Source organism: Pogoniulus pusillus, chromosome 11 (assembly GCF_015220805.1).
Source record: "Pogoniulus pusillus isolate bPogPus1 chromosome 11, bPogPus1.pri, whole genome shotgun sequence".
Taxonomy (NCBI): Eukaryota; Metazoa; Chordata; class Aves; order Piciformes; family Lybiidae; genus Pogoniulus; species Pogoniulus pusillus.
Window position 1 is genome coordinate 4,367,008 of NC_087274.1, and position 19,702 is coordinate 4,386,709.

The 19,702-nt window shown below is 52.9% G+C and overlaps 1 protein-coding gene across 1 annotated transcript in view; it reads right to left on the reverse strand.

Moving 5' to 3' along the window:
• Nucleotides 1–371: 371 nt before the first annotated feature.
• Nucleotides 372–19,702, reverse strand: part of LOC135179180 (ATP-binding cassette sub-family A member 10-like) — a 58,439-nt gene continuing 39,108 nt past the window's right edge. The window contains exons 26-39 of the mRNA XM_064150653.1: nt 19,092–19,217; nt 17,321–17,377; nt 15,753–15,844; nt 14,363–14,483; nt 12,187–12,304; nt 9,908–9,999; nt 7,433–7,611; nt 5,853–5,928; nt 5,483–5,577; nt 4,289–4,408; nt 2,533–2,673; nt 2,201–2,280; nt 2,065–2,120; nt 372–964 (exon numbers count right to left, since the gene is read on the reverse strand). Of these exons, the coding sequence (XP_064006723.1) occupies nt 866–964; nt 2,065–2,120; nt 2,201–2,280; nt 2,533–2,673; nt 4,289–4,408; nt 5,483–5,577; nt 5,853–5,928; nt 7,433–7,611; nt 9,908–9,999; nt 12,187–12,304; nt 14,363–14,483; nt 15,753–15,844; nt 17,321–17,377; nt 19,092–19,217 (1,452 nt within the window). The 3' untranslated portion in view covers nt 372–865. The remainder of the gene's footprint in view (nt 965–2,064; nt 2,121–2,200; nt 2,281–2,532; nt 2,674–4,288; nt 4,409–5,482; nt 5,578–5,852; nt 5,929–7,432; nt 7,612–9,907; nt 10,000–12,186; nt 12,305–14,362; nt 14,484–15,752; nt 15,845–17,320; nt 17,378–19,091; nt 19,218–19,702) is intronic.

Below are 19,702 nucleotides of genomic sequence, written 5' to 3' on the forward strand. Positions count from 1 at the left end.
CTGCCACAGCAGGACCACACAATCTAGCTCAGGTCACACAGGAACACATCCAGACAGGCCTGGAAAGGCTCCAGAGAAGGAGATTCCACAACCTCTCTGGGCAGCCTGTGCTAGAGCTCTGGGACCCTTACAGCAAAGAAGTTCCCCCTTGTGTTGAGTTGTAACCTCCTGTGCTGCAGCTTCCATCCATTGCTCCTTGTCCTATCCCAAAGAGCAAATGAGAAGAGCCTAAAGTGAAATAGTAAATATGAGGGACCTACAACCACCTGATTAGCAGCCCTGGGTCCTCTCCAGCCACCTCCAACCCCAGAGGAAGGATTTTGAGCTGCTCAGCTGCTCCTGATGGCCTGCAGCAGTGATGACATCTGTGGTTTCTAACAAGAGACATTTATTGAGAGGGCATAAAAATAGAGTGCAAATCTCAACACTTTGTCCTTCAGCTCCTCAAAAGCAAATTGTCCCAGGCAGTGGTGGTAGACGACCCCAAAAGGCTGGCAGTGTGTCCAGATCCCCTGATGCACCCAGATCCACTGAGTAGAGCAGGACCTGTGTCCCCCACGCATGGGCTGTGACCCTTCTGTCTGCAAACCTCTCTGCCCTCCTGCTCTGCTTGACAAGAGCTCTACCAGTGCACCGTTTCAGCAACCAGTTCATCAAGCAGCCACTGGAAATGCAGCTTGGGGTAGGGCTCAGTGTTGACACCTGCAGAGTCCAGGGGAGATGCCTTCTGCTGTGGCAAGGAGCTGGCTGGAAAGGCAGAGCCTGCTCCTCCTCCCTGCGGTGCGCTGGTAGCGGCAGTGAGTGTGTGCGGTACTGTGGCAGCTTGGTTAATGTGGAGCGATGGGCAAGGGAGCAGCTTGGCTCTTCAGCAGTCCTCCTGCTGAAGCTGTTTCCAGTCAAAAGCTCCATCCAAAGTCAGGTCAAAATTATCCTTTTCCTGCTCTCTGGAGAGTTCCAAAAACACCTGAGATGGGTAAAGCAGAAGAGATCATTTCCCTCTCCCTAGGCACTGTGATGCTGCTTCGCAGAGGACACAACTCTGCAGCCCTCAGGGAGGTAGGTTCATGTGGGGAGCACAGACAGAGAAGCTGAGACCCCTGAGCTCTCTTCTATAACCTTCTGAGAGGCACTGGCTGCCCTTGGGCATATCCACAGAGCTGGCTCTACCCACTGGTGGGTTGACAGGAACAGTCCTCACCTTCACCACCAGCCTTGTGCTTGAGACATTAACCTGCTGCTTCAGGAGCAGCCACAGAGGCTGGGCATGGGCATCTACCAAGAGCATCCTTCCCTTGGGTGTGCCTGTGTCTGGCAGTTGGAATCAGAGACTGGATTGGGTTGGAAGGGAAGTTTAAAGGTCATCAAGTCCAACTCCCCCACAGGGACATATGCAACTGGATGAGGCTCTTCAGAGCCCCCATCCAACCCAAACTTGAGGCAGGTGGCAACACTTCACCCAGGCTTGTTGCCACCATACTGAATCCAAACAGCAACCTGGTCTGGTGGAAGGTGTCCCTGTCATAGAATCAAGCAGGTTGGAAGAGACCTCCAAACTCATCCAGTCCAACCTAGCACCCAGCCCTGGCTAAGCAACCAGACCATGGCACTAAGTGCCTCAGCCAGGCTTGGATTCAACACCTCCAGGGACAGAGACTCCACCACCTCCCTGGGCAGCCCATTCCAATGCCAATCACTCTCTCTGCCAGCAACTTCCTCCTAACATCCAGCCTAGACCTCCCCTGGCACAGCTTGAGACTCTGTCCCCTTCTTCTGTTGCTGGTTGCCAACCCCCACCTGCCTACAGCCTCCCTCCAGGTAGTCCATGGCAGTGCAGCTGGAACTGGATGATCTTTAAGGTCCCTTCCAACCCAAACGATTCTATGAGTCTATGACAATAGAACTAAACCATTTCCCACCACTTTCCCAGTACAGGGCCCCTTGCCCACCACCTCCAGGCACTTTTTGGGGTGGAGCAGCCTTCTGTCACTGTGCTGGCCCAGGTTTCACTGCAGGCTTCCCTCCTGCTCATGCCTTTACAGCGTGTCCAGCCTAGAAATCACTTACCTGAGCCAAAGTATTCAAAGAGAAGCTGTACTCCTCGAGGCTGAAGTTTCTTCTGGCTGTGGAGAAATGGAAAGAGAGGCAAAAATGAGCAGCCTGTGTCCCACCTTTTCCAAAGGTCATCTTGTTTTGCTCTTACCTTCCTCCAGCCTGGAGAAAGACTGAGACAGGGGCAGTGCATCTTCCATTGGGACCTTATAGACCAGCAAAGAGGGGAACCTTGAAGAGAAGAAGAGGAGAAGGCTGTTCTTGCCCTGCACTGTAGTTTTGGGATGGCACCTTAAAGCCATGCTGCTAGCTGGATGTATGGATGCTTGCTGCAGGGATCACAGCAGGTTTGGACGTGGTGACATCATCAAATCAGATCCCCATAGAGGCACTCTGAGCTGTGCAGTTCTCTCCTGTGTCTGGCCATCACCCTAGGGCTGGGGTAGTGTTGAAGCCACTGCACATCCCATCATTTACAGGTACCTCTCCTGGCGGGCTGCACCTGGGAAAATCCTCAAAACCTCTGCATGGAGAAGGTCACTCTGCTCTGGATCCTTGACTTTAATTTCCAGTAGGTAGCCTTTGCCAAACTTGTTCTTCAGGTACTGAATGGAGCCGATGCATCTGCAAGGGAAGGAGGGAAAAGTCCTGCAGCTGGGTGGATGCAATGCCAAGCACAACTCCAGGCTGGGCAGTGAGTGGCTGGAGAGCAGCACTGAGGAGAGGGACTTGGGGGTGCTGCTGGAGGAGAAGCTCAACAGGAGCCAGCAGTGTGCACTTGCAGCCCAGAAAGCCAAGCAGAGCCTGGGCTGCAGCAGCAGAAGTGTGGCCAGCAGGGCCAGGGAGGTGATTCTCCTCCTCTGCTGTGCTCTGCTGAGACCCCACCTGGAGTCCTGCATCCAGGTCTGGAGCCTCTATGACAAGAGGGATGTGGAGATGCTGAAGCATCTCCAGAGCAGGGCCAGGAGGATGCTCAGAGGGCTGCAGCAGCTCTGCTGTGAGCACAGACTGAAAGAGTTGGGGCTGTGCAGGCTGGAGCAGAGGAGGCTCCCAGGTGACCTTCTTGTGGCCACCCAGGATCTGAAGGGGGCTACAAAAAATCTGGGGAGGGACTTTTTAGGCTATGAGGCAGTGCCAGGACTGGGGGTAATGGAGCAAAGCTGGAGTGGGTAGGTTCAGACTGGACATGAAGAGGAAGTTGTTGAGCATGAGAGTGGTGAGAGGCTGGAATGGGTTGCCCAGGGAGGTGGTTGAGGCCCCATGGCTGGAGGTGTTTGAGGCCAGGCTGGCTGAGGCTGTGTGCAGCCTGCTCTAGGGTAGGGTGTCCCTGCCCATAGCAGGGGTGTTGGCACTGGCTAATTATTGTGGTCCCTTCCAACTGATTCTATGATTGAAAAGAAAAGAGACCATAGGAACCACAGGATAGGTTAGGTTGGAAGGGACCTCAAAGATCTTCTGATTCCAACTCTCCATCATGAGCAGAGACAACTCCCACTGGAACAGTTTCTTTCTGTACTCCCTCTAAATGACTAAAACCTAATCTGAAGGTCATGTTCATGTTAGATGACATGAAGAGATGAATTCCTTGTGTGCCATCAGAACTCCTGTGGGTTTCATTTCATAGAATCATAGAATAGTTTAGGCTGGAAGTGACCTCAAAGATCTTCTAGTTCCAACACCCCACCATGGGCAGGGACACCTCCCACTAGAACAGGTTGCTCAAGGCCTCATCCAACCTGGCTTTCAACACCTCCAGGGAGGCTGTGGAGCACAGAAGCACCCAATGTGATCTTTGATCACATTGGGTGCTTCTGTGCTCCACAACCTCCCTGGACAACCTGTGCCAGTGTCTTACCACCCTCAACCTGTGCCAGTGTCTCACCACCCTCACTGCAAACAACTTCTACCTAACATCCAGTTTCAATCTCACCTCTGCCAGCTTAAACCCATTCCTCCTCCTCCTGTCATCACAAGCCCTTGTCAATAGTCCCTCCCTAGCCCTCCTGTAGCCCCTTTCAGACACTGCCAGGCCACTCCAAGGTCTCCTTGAAGCCTTCTCTTCTCCACGCCGAAGAACCCCAACTCTTACAACCTGATGTCAATGTGAAACCATTGCTGCTCCATCATCTGCTCCTTCCAAGACAAAACAATCACAGGGAACACTTTCCCAAAGCCCTTGGGGATGGGTTCAGGTAGGTGAAGCCAGAGGAGAACCAGTGGTTGCCATGCTGCTGCCCACCTTAGCTGCCCAGACACCATGATGGCCACGCGGTCGCACACAGCCTCCGCCTCCTCCATGTAGTGTGTCGTCAGGATGGCTCCTGTCTCCTTGCTTCTCAGGGCAGCTCTGATCATTTTCCTGAGGAGCACAGGGTAAGAAAACAATCCAAACCCTCCCTTGGAACACCAGGCACTTTTCCCTCACACCCTTGTGCCTCCAAATGGCTCTTCCAAGTGAAATCTTCACGTCCGGCACCCCTGGCCCCGCCAGCACCTGGAGGTACTTTGGGGTAGTGACCAAGATGATTTTTTTGTCTCAGCTCAAAATGAATTTATTCACATTCCTAAAGTCTGGGATGAATGTAAAATTTTCACAGAATCACAGAATCACTTCAGGGTTGGAAGGGACCACAAGGAGCAGCCAGTTCCAACACCCCTGCCATGCCCAGGGACACCCTACCCCAGGTCAGGCTGCACATAGCCTCATCCAGCCTGGCCTGAAACATCTCCAGCCATGGGGCCTCAACCACCTCCCTGGGCAACCCATTCCAGCCTCTCACCACTCTCCTGCTCAACAACTTCCTCCTCACCTCCACTCTGAATCTCCCCACCTCCAACTTTGCTCCATTCCCCCAGTCCTGTCACTACCTGCCACTACCTCTCCTCTCTGGCAGGCTCACAGGATGTCAAGGGTTGGAAAGGAACCCAAAGAGATGACCAATTCCAACCTCCTTGCCAGAACAGGACCACACAATCTAGCTCAGGTCACACAGGAACACATCCTGATGGGTCTTGACTGTCTCCAGAGAACCACAGGATGTCAGGGCTTGGAAGGGATCCAAAGGGATCATTGAGTCCAACCCCCCTTGCCAGAGCAGGAGCATACAACCTAGGTCAGGTCACACAGGAACACATCCAGACAGGCCTTGACAAGCTCCAGAGAAGGAGACTCCACAACCTCTTTGGAGAGCCTTTGCCAGTGCTCTGGGACCCTTACAGCAAAGAATTCCCCCTTGAAAAGAAGTTCTCTCCTTGCTCATGCTTTAGCTTGAGAGAAGCAGGAAAATGAAGTTTGCAATCAGAGCATTGGCAGGTGATGAGTAGCACTAACCACAGACAGGGTAAGACACTCTGAATCTACCCTGAGGCATCTTACTCTTGGCTCCCAACCCCTCTACCCCCGCGTTGGGTGGGTGCCTGAGGTGCTACTCACCAGACACGGCGCTGCCCGTTGGGATCCATGCCAGTCGAGGGCTCATCCAGGAGCAGGACCGTGGGGTTGCCCAGCACGGACACCGCGAAGCAGAGCTGTGATGGGGAGAGGGCTGGAGTCAGAGCTTGGGCAGTCCCTGGCACTCTGCCTGCTCAGAGCTGCAGACAGCATCGCTGCACTTATGGCAATCAAGGTCCTGATTTGTCGGGAATGTGGTTTGGGGGAAGACTGATTTCCATCCTGGCACCGTGGGAGATGACACAGAGCTCCCCTGGGTGGCTCAGAGCACAGGCAGGTGCCTCTGCTCGGGGAGCAGGGGTCTGGTGTGTGCTGGGTGCACTGCAGTGCTGGGAAGTAAAGCAGAGCTCACCTTCCTGGCTGTCCCAGCAGACACCTTCCTCAGCTTCTTGTTCAGGTACTCCTGCAGCTGCAGAGCATCCACCACTCTGGGCGGGATGCAGTGCGGGGAGCAGGGGAGGGAGGAGGGGAAGGGGGAAGGGGAGGAGGGGAAAGGGAAAGGGGAAAAGAGCAAGGAAAGAGTGGACATGGAAGAGGGAAAGTGAGGAAAAGGGGAAAGGGGGAAAGGGGAGAAAAGGAGAGAACAGGGGAGAAAAGGGGAAAAAAAGAGGAGAAAAGGAGAGAACAGGGGAGAAAAGGGGAAAAAAAGAGGAGAAAAGGGGAGAACAGGGGAGAAAAGGGGAAAAAGGGGGGTGAAGAAAAAGGGAGCAAAGGAGAAAGGGGGGAAAGGGAAAAGTGAAAGAGGGGTAAAGGGAAAGAAGGGAAAGGGAAAACGAAGAAAAGGGGGAGAGGGAGAGAGGGGGAGAGAGAGGGGGAGAGAGAGGGGGAGAGAGAGGGGGAGAGAGAGGGGGAGAGAGAGGGGGGAGAGAGAGGGGGAGAGAGAGGGGGAGAGAGAAGGGGAGAGAGAGGGGGAGAGAGAGGGGGAGAGAGAGGGGGAGAGAGAGGGGGAGAGAGAGGGGGAGAGAGAGGGGGAGAGAGAGGGGGAGAGAGAGGGGGAGAGAGAGGGGGAGAGAGAGGGGGAGAGAGAGGGGGAGAGAGAGGGGGAGAGAGAGGGGGAGAGAGGGGGGAGAGAGGGGGGAGAGAGGGGGGAGAGAGGGGGAGAGAGAGGGGGGGAGAGAGGGGGGGAGAGAGGGGGAGAGAGGGGGGGAGAGAGGGGGGGAGAGAGGGGGAGAGAGAGGGGGAGGGAGAGGGGGAGAGAGAGGGGGAGGAAAGGGGGAAAAGGGGGGAAAAGGGGGGGAAAAGGGGGAAAGGGGAAAGGGGAAAGGGAGAAAAGGGAGGAAAGCGAGGAAAGGGATAAGGAGAAATGGAAAAGGGGGGAAAGGGGACAGGGAAGGAAAAGGAAAGGGAAGGAAAGGCAGGAAATGGGAAAAGGAAAGGGAAGAACATTCTGGTTATTCCCAGCTCAATCCTTTCATCAAGGATTCTCAAAACGATTGCAAAAAAGGAACTTTCCCCCCCTTGCTCTCAACTCCTGCTCCTTTGCATGAAACGTTTATTGTGCTGTTAAAGTGTAAGTGACCATTTGAGGCACAGTGCAGAGAAGCAGCCAGGGGCTCTCTTCTAAACCCATCATTAGTGTCAAGAGCATTATGAATCCATTCCACCTCACCAGTGCCAGCTGAGCAGGCAGCACTTAGACACCCTTTCTTGGAGTGCCAAACCATAACCTCAGAGCTTTTAGAAGTGCTTCCTGCTTAACATACTCAAAAGGACATTAGTGGCAGATTCACCCCCACTGAGTGCACTTAGGCAAATTGGGGATTCTCTTAACCCACTCACTGAACTGTGGAGTTTAGCACAGAGATCACTTCTGCAGCTCCCTTTCCTCAGTTGCTTTCAGCTCACAGGGAATTTGGGCTTTCTAGTCCCCTTCCTCATGGGGTCTGGGGGATAAGACATTGGGCAGCCCCATGAGACCTCCTTCTTCCATACCTGTTGACTGCAGCAGCTATGTCCTCCCTGCTCACCCCTTTCACAGCTGCGTAGGTCCGCAGGTGCTCATGCACGGTAAGGCCTGGCCAGAGTGGGTCCTCTTGTGGGCAGTAGCCCAGGAAGGCAGGTGTGTGCTCCTGGGGGTGGGAGGCTTCTCCATCTCCTTCCTTCATCAGCACCTGTACCACCAGACTGATCGTTAACTACCTGAAGGGACATTGTAGCCAGGTGGGGGGTGGCCTCTTCTCCCAGGTAACCAGCAATAGAACAAGGGGACACAGTCTCAAGTTGTGCCAGGGTAGGTCTAGGCTGGATGTTAGGAAGAAGTTCTTCACAGAGAGAGTGATTGGCATTGGAATGGGCTGCCCAGGGAGGTGGTGGAGGCACCGTCCCTGGGGGGTCTTCAAGCAAAGCCTGGATGAGGCATTTAGTGCCATGGTCTGGTTGATTGGATAGGGCTGGGTGCTAGGTTGGACTGGATGAGCTTGGAGGTCTCTTCCAACCTGGTTGATTCTATGATTCTATTTAGCTCTCAGCCTTGCCCAGCTAGGAGGGTATGGCTCGGAGGAAGACTATGGGCTTGGTTGGGAGGAAACCTGAAGAGCAGGGGAGTGACTTTGTAGCCTTCATGAGAACTTCCAGTTGAAACTGGCAGAGAGGGGGGATTGAAACTGGATGTTAGGAAGAAATTCTTGGCATTGAGGGTGGTGAGACACTGGGGCAGGTTGAGGGTGGTGAGACACTGGCACAGGTTGCCCAGGGAGGTTGTGGAGCACAGAAGCACCCAATGTGGTCAAAGATCACATTGGGTGCTTCTGTGCTCCACAACCTCCCTGGAGATGCTCAGGATCATGTTGGATAAGACCTTGAGGACCACATTCTGTGCTCCACAACCTCCCTGGAGGTGTTGAAAGCCAGGTTGAATGAGACCTTGAGCAACCTGTTCTAGTGGGAGGTGTCCCTGATTGCAACTGGATGATCTTTGAGGTCCCTTCCAACCTAAACCATTCTATGATTCTATCACCAAGTCATTCTTCTGCCCCTGACACACAAACCAAAGACAACAACATCACATAGTGGTTCTCCCCACCCCCCCCCCCCCTTTCTAATCAAAGATCACATTGGGAGCTTTTGTGCTCCACAACCTCCCTGGAGGTGTTCAAGACCAGGTTGGATGAGGTCTTGAGTGATCTGATGTAGTGGGAGGTGTCCCTGGCCATGGTGGGGGTCGGAACTAGAAAATCTTTGAGGTCCCTTCCATTCTAAACCATTCCATGAACATAAGGAAAATCCTATTCTTTCCTGTGAGGGTGCCAGAGCCTTGGACCAGGCTGCCCAGAGAGTCTCCTCTGCTGACATTAAAACCCTGCCTGGCCATGGTGATCCTGGGCAACCTGCTGCAGGTAACTCTGCTTGGACTGGCTGTTGGTAGGATGGGCTGGTGGCAGCTGGTGTCCTGTCCTTGGTTTGGGAACAGGTTAAAAGGATGCTGTGAGGAGCAGACAAAGCACCAGTGGTGGCTCTCACTGCTTTGCACTTGGGACTTGTTTTCCAGGTGGGTTTACAGGACCTTGCTTTAGCCTCACCCTCTCTGCCTACTGAAGGGTGCAAGTGCCCCCAAAGTTGGTCCATCTGTTCCTTGTGGCTTCTGCCATCAGTCTGGCAGCAGGGAGGGTGGAGCATTGGACCTGTGGCTGTGTTGTTCTCCAGTGGGTTTGGGAGGGGAGTGACTGATGTGATGGCAAAGAAGGCAGGCTGAGTGTGGTGTGCTGCTGGCAGCATCCCTGGTAGGATGGGCTGGTGGCAGCTGGTGTCCTGTCCTTGGTTTGGGAACAGGTTAAAAGGATGCTGTGAGGAGCAGACAAAGCACCAGTGGTGGCTCTCACTGCTTTGCCACCTGCTGGTGCTGCAAACCCCATGGGACAGGGAGACATTCAGTGTGGCCAGCAGGAGTAGGGAAGTGATTGTCTCCCTGTGCCCAGCACTGCCTTGACTACTGGGTTCAGTTTTGAGTCACTCACTTCAAGAAGGAGTTCTGGAGTAGAGTCCTGTGGCCTTTCAGTATCTTAAGGGGGCCTACAGGAAAGCTGGGGAGGGACTTTTTAGGTTATCAGGTAGGGATAGGACTAGGGGGAATGGAACACAGCTAGAAATGGGTAGATTCAGACTGGAAGTTAGGAAGAAGTTGTTCAGCATGAGGGTGGTGAGAGCCTGGAATGTGTTGCCCAGGGAGGTGGTGGAAGCCTCATCCCTGGAGGTGTTTAATGCCAGGCTGGATGAGGCTGTGGGCAGCCTGATCTAATGTGAAGTGTCCCTGCCCATGGCAGGGGGGTTGGCAGTCGATGCTCCTTGTGATCCCTTCCAACCCTGACTGATTCTGTGATCACTAATCCTGCTGTGAACAAAACTGCAGCCTAACCTTGGTGGAAGGTTTGCATTTGCACTTTAGCCATGGATCTGCCTCTTTTCACCTACCTGCCCAGCAGTCAGGCTTGTGTCTCCAATGATCATTTTGGTGGCTGTGCTTTTTCCAGCTCCATTGGGCCCCAGAAGTCCTAATACTTCTCCTGGAATCAATGCACATCATTTCTCAGCAGTGTTTCCCATTCAACAAAGATATTTTTTCATAGCATTTCATAGAATCAACCAGGTTGGAAGAGAGCTCCAAGCTCAGACAGCCCAACCTAGCACCCAGCCCTGGCCAAGCAACCAGACCATGGCACTAAGTGCCCCAGCCAGGCTTTGCTTCAACACTTCCAGGAACAGAGACTCCACCACCTCCCTGGGCAGCCCATTCCAATGCCAATCACTCTCTCTGACAACAACTTCCTAACAACATCCAGCCTAGACCTACCCTGCCACAACTTGAGACTGTGTCCCCTTGTTCTGTTGCTGCTTGCCTGGCAGAAGAGCCCAACCCCACCTGGCTACAGCCTCCCTTCAGGCAGCTGCAGACAGCAATGAGCTCTGCCCTGAGCCTCCTCTGCTGCAGACTGCACACCCCCAGCTCCCTCAGCCTCTCCTCACAGGGCTGTGCTCCAGGCCCCTCCCCAGCCTTGCTGCCCTTCTCTGGACACCTTCCAGCACCTCAACATCTCTCTTGAATTGAGGAGCCCAGAACTGGACACAGCACTCAAGGTGTGGCCTGAGCAGTGCTGAGTACAGGGGCAGAAGAACCTCCCTTGTCCTGCTGCCCACACTGCTCCTGAGCCAGCGCAGGATGCCATTGGCTCTGCTGCCCACCTGGGCACACTGCTGCCTCATCTTCAGCTACTCTCTATCAGGTGTATCAGGTACAGTTCCACAAAAGAAAAGAAATACAACAGAGACCATGCTAATACCCAAAAGCACAGAAGCATCCAGGTTGCAGAAGCCCCTCAGGATCAAGTCCTATCTAGAACCCTACTCTAAGACATTAAACCATATCCCTAAGCAGTAGTCTACAATTACCTGAAGGGAGGCTGTAGCCAGGTGGGGTTCTGCCAGGCAAGCTGCAACAATACAAGAGGACACAGCCTCAAGCTGTGCCAGGGCAGGTTCAGGCTGGATGTTATGTAGTAGAAGTAGTTCACAGCAAGAGTGATTGGTGTTGGAATGGGCTGCCTGGGGAGGTGGTGGAGTCCCCATCCCTGGAGGTGTTTAAGAGAAGGCTGGATGAAGCACTTAGTGCCATGGTTTAGTTAATTAGAGGGCTTAGATGATAGGTTGGACTTGATGATCTCAGAGGTCATTTCCATCCCGGTTAATCCTGTGATTCTGTGAAGCACCACATCCAAACCACCCTTAAACACATCCAGGGCTGGTGACTCCATCACCTCCCTGGGCAGCTCATTCCAGTCCTTGACCACTCTCTCCTTGAAAAACTTTTTCCTGATGTCCAATCTAAACCTCTCCAGTCTCATCTTGAGACCATTCCCCCTTCTTCTGACTCCAGTTCCCTGTGAGAAGAGCCCAGCAGCAGCCTCTCCACAACATCCCTTCATGTAGCTGTAGGCAGCAATGAGGTCCCTCCTCAGCCTCCTCTCTTTCAAACTAACCATCCCCAGCTCCCTCATTTGCTCCTCCTAAGGTTTACTCAATATGATGTCTCAAGTGCTGGGGTAGGTCTAGGCTGGATGTTAGGAGGAAGTTGTTATCAGAGAGAGTGATTGGCATTGGAATGGGCTGCCCAGGGAGGTGGTGGAGTCAATGTGCCTGGAGGTGTTCAATCAAAGCCTGGATGGGGCACTTAGTGCCATGGTCTAGTTGACTGGATAAGGCTGGGTGCTAGGTTGGACTGGCTGAGCTTGGAGGTCTCTTCCAACCTGCTTGATTCTATGATTCTACTCTGAAGGCCCTTCACCAGCTCTGTTGCCCTCCTCTGGGCAAATGACATCAGAATAAAGAGTACAAATACATCACAGAGTCACAGAGTGGTGTTGGTGGCTGGAAGGGATCTGCTCTGAGAGCCCAAAACGTTCCAACACTAACTGATGCTCCAGGTCTAACTAAGCACTGCTGCCAGGTCTCTCAGGAACCACTGCTGAAGTGAGTCCAGGAAAGAGGGGGCTGGGTTAGGTCAGATAAGAGAGAGTCTAAAGGGAGGCATCCACCTCCTGGTGTTCATTAACCCATCAATCACAGACCAAACATGCCTTAACCACAGAGCAAATAGATTGGACCTTCATGTCCTTGCTCAGGTTAACTGAGAATCCACTCTGTGGGTATGAGCAGGGCTCCAAAGCAGGTCCAGGAGAACAGTTACAACTCCTCACCTCTTTTAACACAGAAGGAAACATTTCTGGTGGCCATTTTCTTCTTCTTCTTAAAAACAGAACCACTTTGCTTTGTGTTATACTCCTTGCACAGGTTGCTGACAATGATGACTGATTTCTGAGAGCAGGGAGGAAGAAGAAAGGTTAATCTGTGATGCAGGCTGGCAGGAAGCCTTCAGGAATATTTCTCCAACCAAAAAAAGGCAGAAGACCTTCTAAAGGCTATGGAATCAGGGAACTGATCCATTGGGGAGAGACTCCCAAGATCAGAGGGCTGCAGCAGCTCTGCTGTGAGCACAGACTGAAAGAGTTGGGGCTGTGCAGGCTGGAGCAGAGGAGGCTCCCAGGTGACCTTCTTGTGGCCTTCCAGGATCTGAAGGGGGCTACAAAAAAGCTGGGGAGGGACTTGTGAGGCTGTGAGGGAGTGCCAGGAGTGGGGGGAATGGAGCAAAGCTGGAGGTGGGGAGAGTCAGGCTGGAGGTGAGGAGGAAGTTGTTGAGCAGGAGAGTGGTGAGAGGCTGGAATGGGTTGCCCAGGGAGGTGGTTGAGGCCCCATGGCTGGAGGTGTTTGAGGCCAGGCTGGCTGAGGCTGTGTGCAGCCTGCTCTAGGGTAGGGTGTCCCTGGGCATGGCAAGGGGGTTGGAAGTGGCTGCTCCTTGTGGTGCCCTCCAACCCTGACTGATTCTATGATTCTAAATCCAACTGTTGACCTGACAACACCATGCTCACTAAAATCTGTCCTGAAGTGCCCTGTCTAGACATTTTGGAACACCTCCAGGGATGGTGACTCCACCAATTCCTAACTGTTCCAATTCCTAACTACTCAGGCAGGTAGGAAATTTTTCCTCATCTCCAACCTAACCTTCCCCTGATGTAACTTGAGGCCATTTCCTCTCCTTCCATCACCTGCTATTGGGGAGAAAACCAGTGGAGTCCCCCAGGAATCATTCCTGTTCAACATCTTCATCAATGGCACTGAAGAGGGGACAGAGTATCTGCTCACTGGGAGGCTTGGCTGATGCAGCTGCAGGCCATCCAGTGAGACTTGGACAGACAGAGCTGGGCACAGAGGAACCAGATGAGGTTCAACAAGGACAAGTGCAGAGTCCTGCACCTGGGGAGAAATAACAAACTGCACCAGGACAGGCTGGGAGGTGATCTGCTGGAGAGTAGTCCTGGTGGCTAACAAGTTCCCCATGGCACAGCAATGTGCCCTTGTGGCCAAGAAGGCCAATGGCATCCTGGGTGGATTAGGAGCAGTGTGTCCAGCAGATCAAGGGAGGTTCTTCTCCCCCTCTACTCTGCCCTGCTGAGACCTCATCTTTAATACTGTGTTCAGCTTTGGGCTCCCCAGTGGAAGTTGGGCAGGGATCTGCTGGAGAGGGTCCAGTGAAGGGCTCTGAGGATGATGAGGGGACAGGAGGCCATGGCTGAGGAGGAGAGGCTGAGGGCCTGGGGGCTGCTTAGTCTGGAGAAGAGAAGACTGAGAGGGGATGTGATAAATGTTTATAAATCTCTGAGGGCTGAGGGTCAGGAGTTGGGGACAGGCTCTGCTCACTGCTGCCTGGGATAGGACAAGGAGCAATGGATGGAAGCTGCAGCACAGGAGGTTCCAGCTCAACACAAGGGGGAACTTCTTTGCTGTAAGGGTCCCAGAGCTCTGGCACAGGCTGCCCAGAGAGGTTGTGGAGTCTTCTTCTCTGGAGCCTTTCCAGGCCTGTCTGGATGTGTTCCTGTGTGACCTGAGCTAGATTGTGTGGTCCTGCTGTGGCAGGGGGGTTGGGCTGGATGATCTCCTTGGGTCCCTTCCAACCCTTAATATCCTGTGAGCCTGTGAAAAGACCAAGCCCCACCTCACTGCAACCTCCTCTCAAGGAGCTGTACAGAGCAATGAGGTCTCTCCTCAGCCTCTTCTTGTTCTAACTGAAGAGCTTTGAATTTGTTTCACAGCTGACTGAAAATCTGCTGTCCAATGGAGACTTTACATCCACATCCCTTTTAAACAGCTTTCCTCTCTCTCTAGGTGGGATCCACACACTGTGCACTTGGGAGTTTGGTTGTCCCAGTGAGAAGGCAGCAGCCAGAGTGCAGCCCTGCACCTGCTGACACTTGCTGGTTTGCTGTTTGGCTTCCTACTGCTACCAAATCAACCAAGGGAGACAACACTTAGCCATACCTCCTCCTGACTTGGAGCTGCTATGGCATTTCTCACTGCTGCTCTTTCAGCTTTAACATCTTCATCTTCCTCTTCAGGCTCCTCCGAGTGCTGGTGGCTGATTTCTTGTCTTGGGGAGATCCTACAAACCACCAAATTCATCTTAGCTTTTTGGTCTTTACCCTTGCTCAGCACCAAAATGACCAAGTGTGAATGTCCCTCTGGTTTAGAGCTTCTTATTATTATTCCCCTCCCCCTCTACTCTGCCCTGCTGAGCCCTCAGCTTGAATACTGTGTTCAGTTTGGGGCTCCTCAGTTGAAGAGGGACAGGGATCTGCTGGAGAGGGTCCAGTGGAAGATTATGAGGATGATGAGGGGACTGGAGGGCATGGCTGATGAGCAGCCCTGTGCAGAGGGACCTGGGGGTGCTGGTGGCTAACAAGTTCCCCATGGCACAGCAATGTGCCCTTGTGGCCAAGAAGGCCAATGGGATCCTGGGGTGGAGTAGGAGGAGTGTGTCCACCAGATCAAGGGAGGTTCTTCTCCCCCTCTACTCGGCCCTGCTGAGACCTCATCTTGAATACTGTGTTCAGTTTTGGGCTCCCCAGTGGAAGAGGGACAGGGATCTGCTGGAGAGGGTCCAGCGAAGGGCTCTGAGGATGATGAGGGGACAGGAGCACTGCCTGAGGAGGAGAGGCTGAGGGCCTGGGGGCTGCTTAGTCTGGAGAAGAGAAGACTGAGAGGGGATTTGATAAATGCTTGTAAGTATCTGAGGGCTGCCAGGAGAGGGGACAGGCTCTGCTCACTGCTGCCTGGGATAGGACAAGGAGCAATGGGTGTAAATTGGAGCCAAAGAGGTTCTGCCTCAACACAAGGGGGAACTTCTTTGCTGTAAGGGTCCCAGAGCACTGGCACAGGCTGCCCAGAGAGGTTGTGGAGTCTCCTTCTCTGGAGCCTTTCCAGGCCTGTCTGGATGTGTTGCTGTGTGATCTGTGTTAGATAGCATTGTCCTGCTGTGGCAGGGGGGTTGGACTCAATGATCTCTTTGGGTCCCTTCCAAGCCTTAACATTCTGTCAGCCTGTGATGATTGATCACAATAATAATTATCTGATGATGATGATTGACTATTTGACTTCTGTGTGCTCCCAGGAACCAAACTGGTACCTCCAGCCCCAGAACAGGCAGCACCACGTGGAGGTACTAAGAAGCTTTTGTGTCACCACAGCACTGTAGCATTTAAGGAGCTATTTTAGCTACATAAAACCCCCAATTCATCACTATTAAAAAGCCAAGACTTAAAACCAGGGACACCAAAGCTATCCTAGCTCCTCAACACATTAACTTCAGGGAGAAGCAGAGTGTGTGTGGGAGGACTTTAGGTCTTGCTTGTGCCTGTGTGGTTATACAAACCTAAACACTGGGTCCTGCCTCAGCACTGATCTTCCATATTTCATCTCCAAACATCGAAGGAGGAAAATGAAGGCCACAGAATGGATAAAAGGCTGAAAAAGGATAAAGACAAGAAAGAGAAGAGAGCTTGCAATGCAAAGACCCTTCCCTTTCATCCTGCTATGGCTGAAAATAGGAAGATGATGGCAGGGATTGGGGGTGGGGAAGCACAGTATGGGAAAATAAAGCCCATCAACCTCTACAGTCAGGGTAACCTTAAAGGCTGTGAGCTTCATCACTCACCCACACTGCAGAAAATACCAATGGCAGGAGAAAAACAGAGGCCAGAAAATAGCAGAGCAGCTTTTAAGTGATCTGGGCTTATTGCTTTCTCCCTTCCCCACCTCAAAGGTGTGAGGTTACTCTTGCATGCTGGGGAAATCTGTTGTCCATCTCCCTTGGAGTACTGTGCCCAGCTATGGGACCCCTCCAAATACAAGAGAGACATGGACCTAGTGGAAGGGGTGCAGAGAAGGGCCATGAAGATGGTCAGAGGGCTGGAACACCTCTGCTGTGGGGACAGGCTGAGGGAGTTGGGGCTGTGCAGCCTGGAGAAAAGAAGGCTCTGGGGTGACCTTATAGCTACATTTCAGTATTTGAAGGGGGCTTATAGAAAGACTGGGGAGAGACTGTTTAGAAGGGGCTGTGGTGATAGGAGGAGGAGGAGGAGGAATGGTTTCAAACTGGAGCAGGGCAGATTTAGGTTGGACACAGTTCTTGACAGTGAGAGTGGTAAAACTGGAGGAGGTTGCCCAGTGATGTGGTTGAGGCTCCAACCCTGGAGACATTCAAGGTCAGACTCAGTGTGGCCCTGAGCAGCCTGATTTAGTTGGGGGTGCCCCTGCTGACTGCAAGGGGGCTTGGAGAAGATGCTTTCTGAGGGTTCTTTCCACCCCAGTGCAACCTGTGGCTCTGTGAATCTATCCCCAGTGAGATCCTTGCCCCTCTAGGGGTGAGCTCAGGGTTCTGATGACTGCAGGGGGACTGGAGAAGATGCCTTTTGAAGCTCCTTTCCACCCCAATGCAACCTGTGGCACTGTGCATCTATCCCCAGTGAGATCCTACTCCTTCTAGGGGTGAGCTCAGGGTTCTGATGACTGCAGGGGGACTGGAGAAGATGCCTTTTGAAGCTCCTTTCCACCCCAATGCAACCTGTGGCTCTGTGAATCTATCCCCAATGAGATGCTTGCCCTTCTAAGGGTGAGTTCAGGGTTCTGATGACTTCAGGAGGACTGGAGAAGATGCTTTTTGAGGGTTCTTTCCACCCCAATGCAACCTGTGGCACTGTGCATCTATCCCCAGGGAGATTCTTCCCCTTCTTGGGGTGAGCTCAGGGTTCTGATGACTGCAGGGGGACTGGAGAAGATGCCTTTTGAAGCTCCTTTCCACCCCAATGCAACCTCTGGCTCTGTGAATCTAACCCCAGTGAGATCCTTGCCCTTCTAGGGGTGAGCTTAGGGTTGTCATCACCGAGGACAGGGCTTAGGACACACAATCTTAAACAGAAGTACTCTTAAATATTTCCTTACTGCAAAGACAGCTACCAGCACATTGCCCTCTGGATCCCAATAGGCTTCCATAAAAAACTGGAACAATAAAGGAAGGAAAAAAAAACACAGTGAAAGTCTGTAATTCATTAGTGCAACCCTGGCTAATGTGGGGAGGGTTTGAAGCAGGCAGCAAATACTTTGAAAATGTGTCAAAATCTTCTGCTTTCCCCCCAGGGGTTCACCACACAGATGAACAAATGCAGGTGTTTGACCCATGTCAGAATACATCACAGCCCTCACTATATGTATCAGACTCCTTCTGGGGGTAGGGATCTATCACAAGAGAATCCTAGAATAAGGCAGGTTGGAAGAGAGCTCCAAGATCATCCAGTCCAACCTAGCACCCAGCCCTGCCCAACCAACCAGACCATGGCACTAAGTGCCCCAGCCAGGCTTGGCTTCAACACCTCCAGGGATGGCAACTCCACCACCTCCCTGGGCAGCCCATTCCAATGCCAATCACTCTCTCTGACAACAACTTCCTCCTAACATCCAGCCTAGACCTGCCCTGGCACAGCTTGAGACTGTGTCCCCTTCTTCTGTTGCTGCTTGCCTGGCAGAAGAGCCCAACCCCACCTGGCTACAGCCTCCCTTCAGGTAGTTGCAGACAGCAATGAGCTCTGCCCTGAGCCCCCTCTTCTGCAGGCTGCACACCCCCAGCTCCCTCAGCCTCTCCTCACAGGGCTCTGCTCCAGGCCCCTCCCCAGCTTCTTCTCCCTTCTCTGGACACCTTCCAGCACCTCAACATCTCTCTTGAATTGAGGAGCCCAGAACTGGACACAGCACTCCAGGGGTGGCCTGAGCAGTGCTGAGCACAGGGGCAGAAGAACCTCCCTTGTCCTGCTGCCCACACTGCTCCTGAGCCAGCCCAGGATGCCATTGCCTCTGCTGCCCACCTGGGCACTGCTGCCTCCTCTTCAGCTCCTCTCTACCAGCACCCCCAGCTCCCTCTGTGCCTGGCTGCTCTCAGCCACTCTGTCCCCAGCCTGTAGTGCCTGGATCTCCAGGCAGTTCTTGACCCATATCAGAGTGAAACATTTAGTCTCCTATCCTTTGGGGTCCCAGCATAGGCGAGGTGGAGTGAGTGGAAGAGCACAAGAGTGAGCTCTGTTTGTGCTTCACTCCTGAATCATTCATGGCTCACAAATGACTGGTCAGTTCTTCCCTCACTTACCAGGACCAGCTCCAGCTGATGTGGAGCAAAGCACCTTGTGAACACTCTCAGTTCTCACTTGGCTGCCATGCAAAGGCAGGTGCACAACTTCAGATCTTCTCCTATCATTGCTCAAGGCAGGTTACTTGCCTCTGCATGGACAGAGCTGTGAGTGCTTCCCTAACCTACAGCCACAGCTCAGCTGTGCCACAAATAGCCTCTAGCCACAAGGAATGGCTGGAAAAATCAGAGCTGATCTGCAATCATCATCTGAAACAGGTCAGCCAGAGATGTGCCAGAGGCTCCATCCCTGGAGATATTCCTGAGCAACCTGATCTAAAGATGTCCCTGTTCACTGCAGAGGGGTTGAACTGGATGACCTTGGAGGGTCTCTTCCAAGCTGATGCATTCTATGGCTCTATGATTCTAAGACCTGCTGAGGCACTCTGGCCACTTGGAAGATGCCATCCACAGAAGGAAACTACTGAGCCTTCCCAGAACACAGCAGGGGTGACCAGCAGACACTGCTCTCAAGGACACACAGCTGCCTTTTGTGTGTGTGGGAAGGGTCTCTCCTTATTCAGTGCCACTGCTTACCTGGTGGGAGTTGAGGATGACATCCACCAGGGGATATAGAGGGTTCAAGAGGCTCAAAGTGTGGAGGGCAGCATCATACTCAAGGAATGCCAGGATTCTGCTGATGACAGTAGAAACAAAGCAAACCTACAAACAAAACAAGAGAGGGACTTAGCTGATGGGAAGGGTTATGCTCCTCACTGGTCTTAAAAATGCTCTGAGTCTATCTTTTCCCCACCAAATGCCTAGAAACTGGCAAGAGAGGTCCTCAGGCAGCTCTGCCTGAGGGTAGGCCACTGGTTTGGGTCAGCTAGGGATACTTCTTCTAAGAGACAGCATTTGGTTGCCCTGACAAGGAATGAGGTGCAGGTACCACCGTTGTTTGGGAGCTCACATCCTTCAGCATGGGAAGGGGAGCTACACCTAAAAGGTGTTATCAAAAGAGGTTTACTCTGCCCTGTGGCAAGAGAGCTAGAGGTGATCTAGATAGTTCTGCTTCTCTTCACTGCAAGGAGCAGTGGAAGACCACGATGGAGGAACTGCTGGTGCTCTCCCTGGAAAAATCCCCCCCTCCTCACCTCCTTCAAGGTTGAAACACCTCCAAGGCCTGAGCTTTGGTCACCAGAGCAATT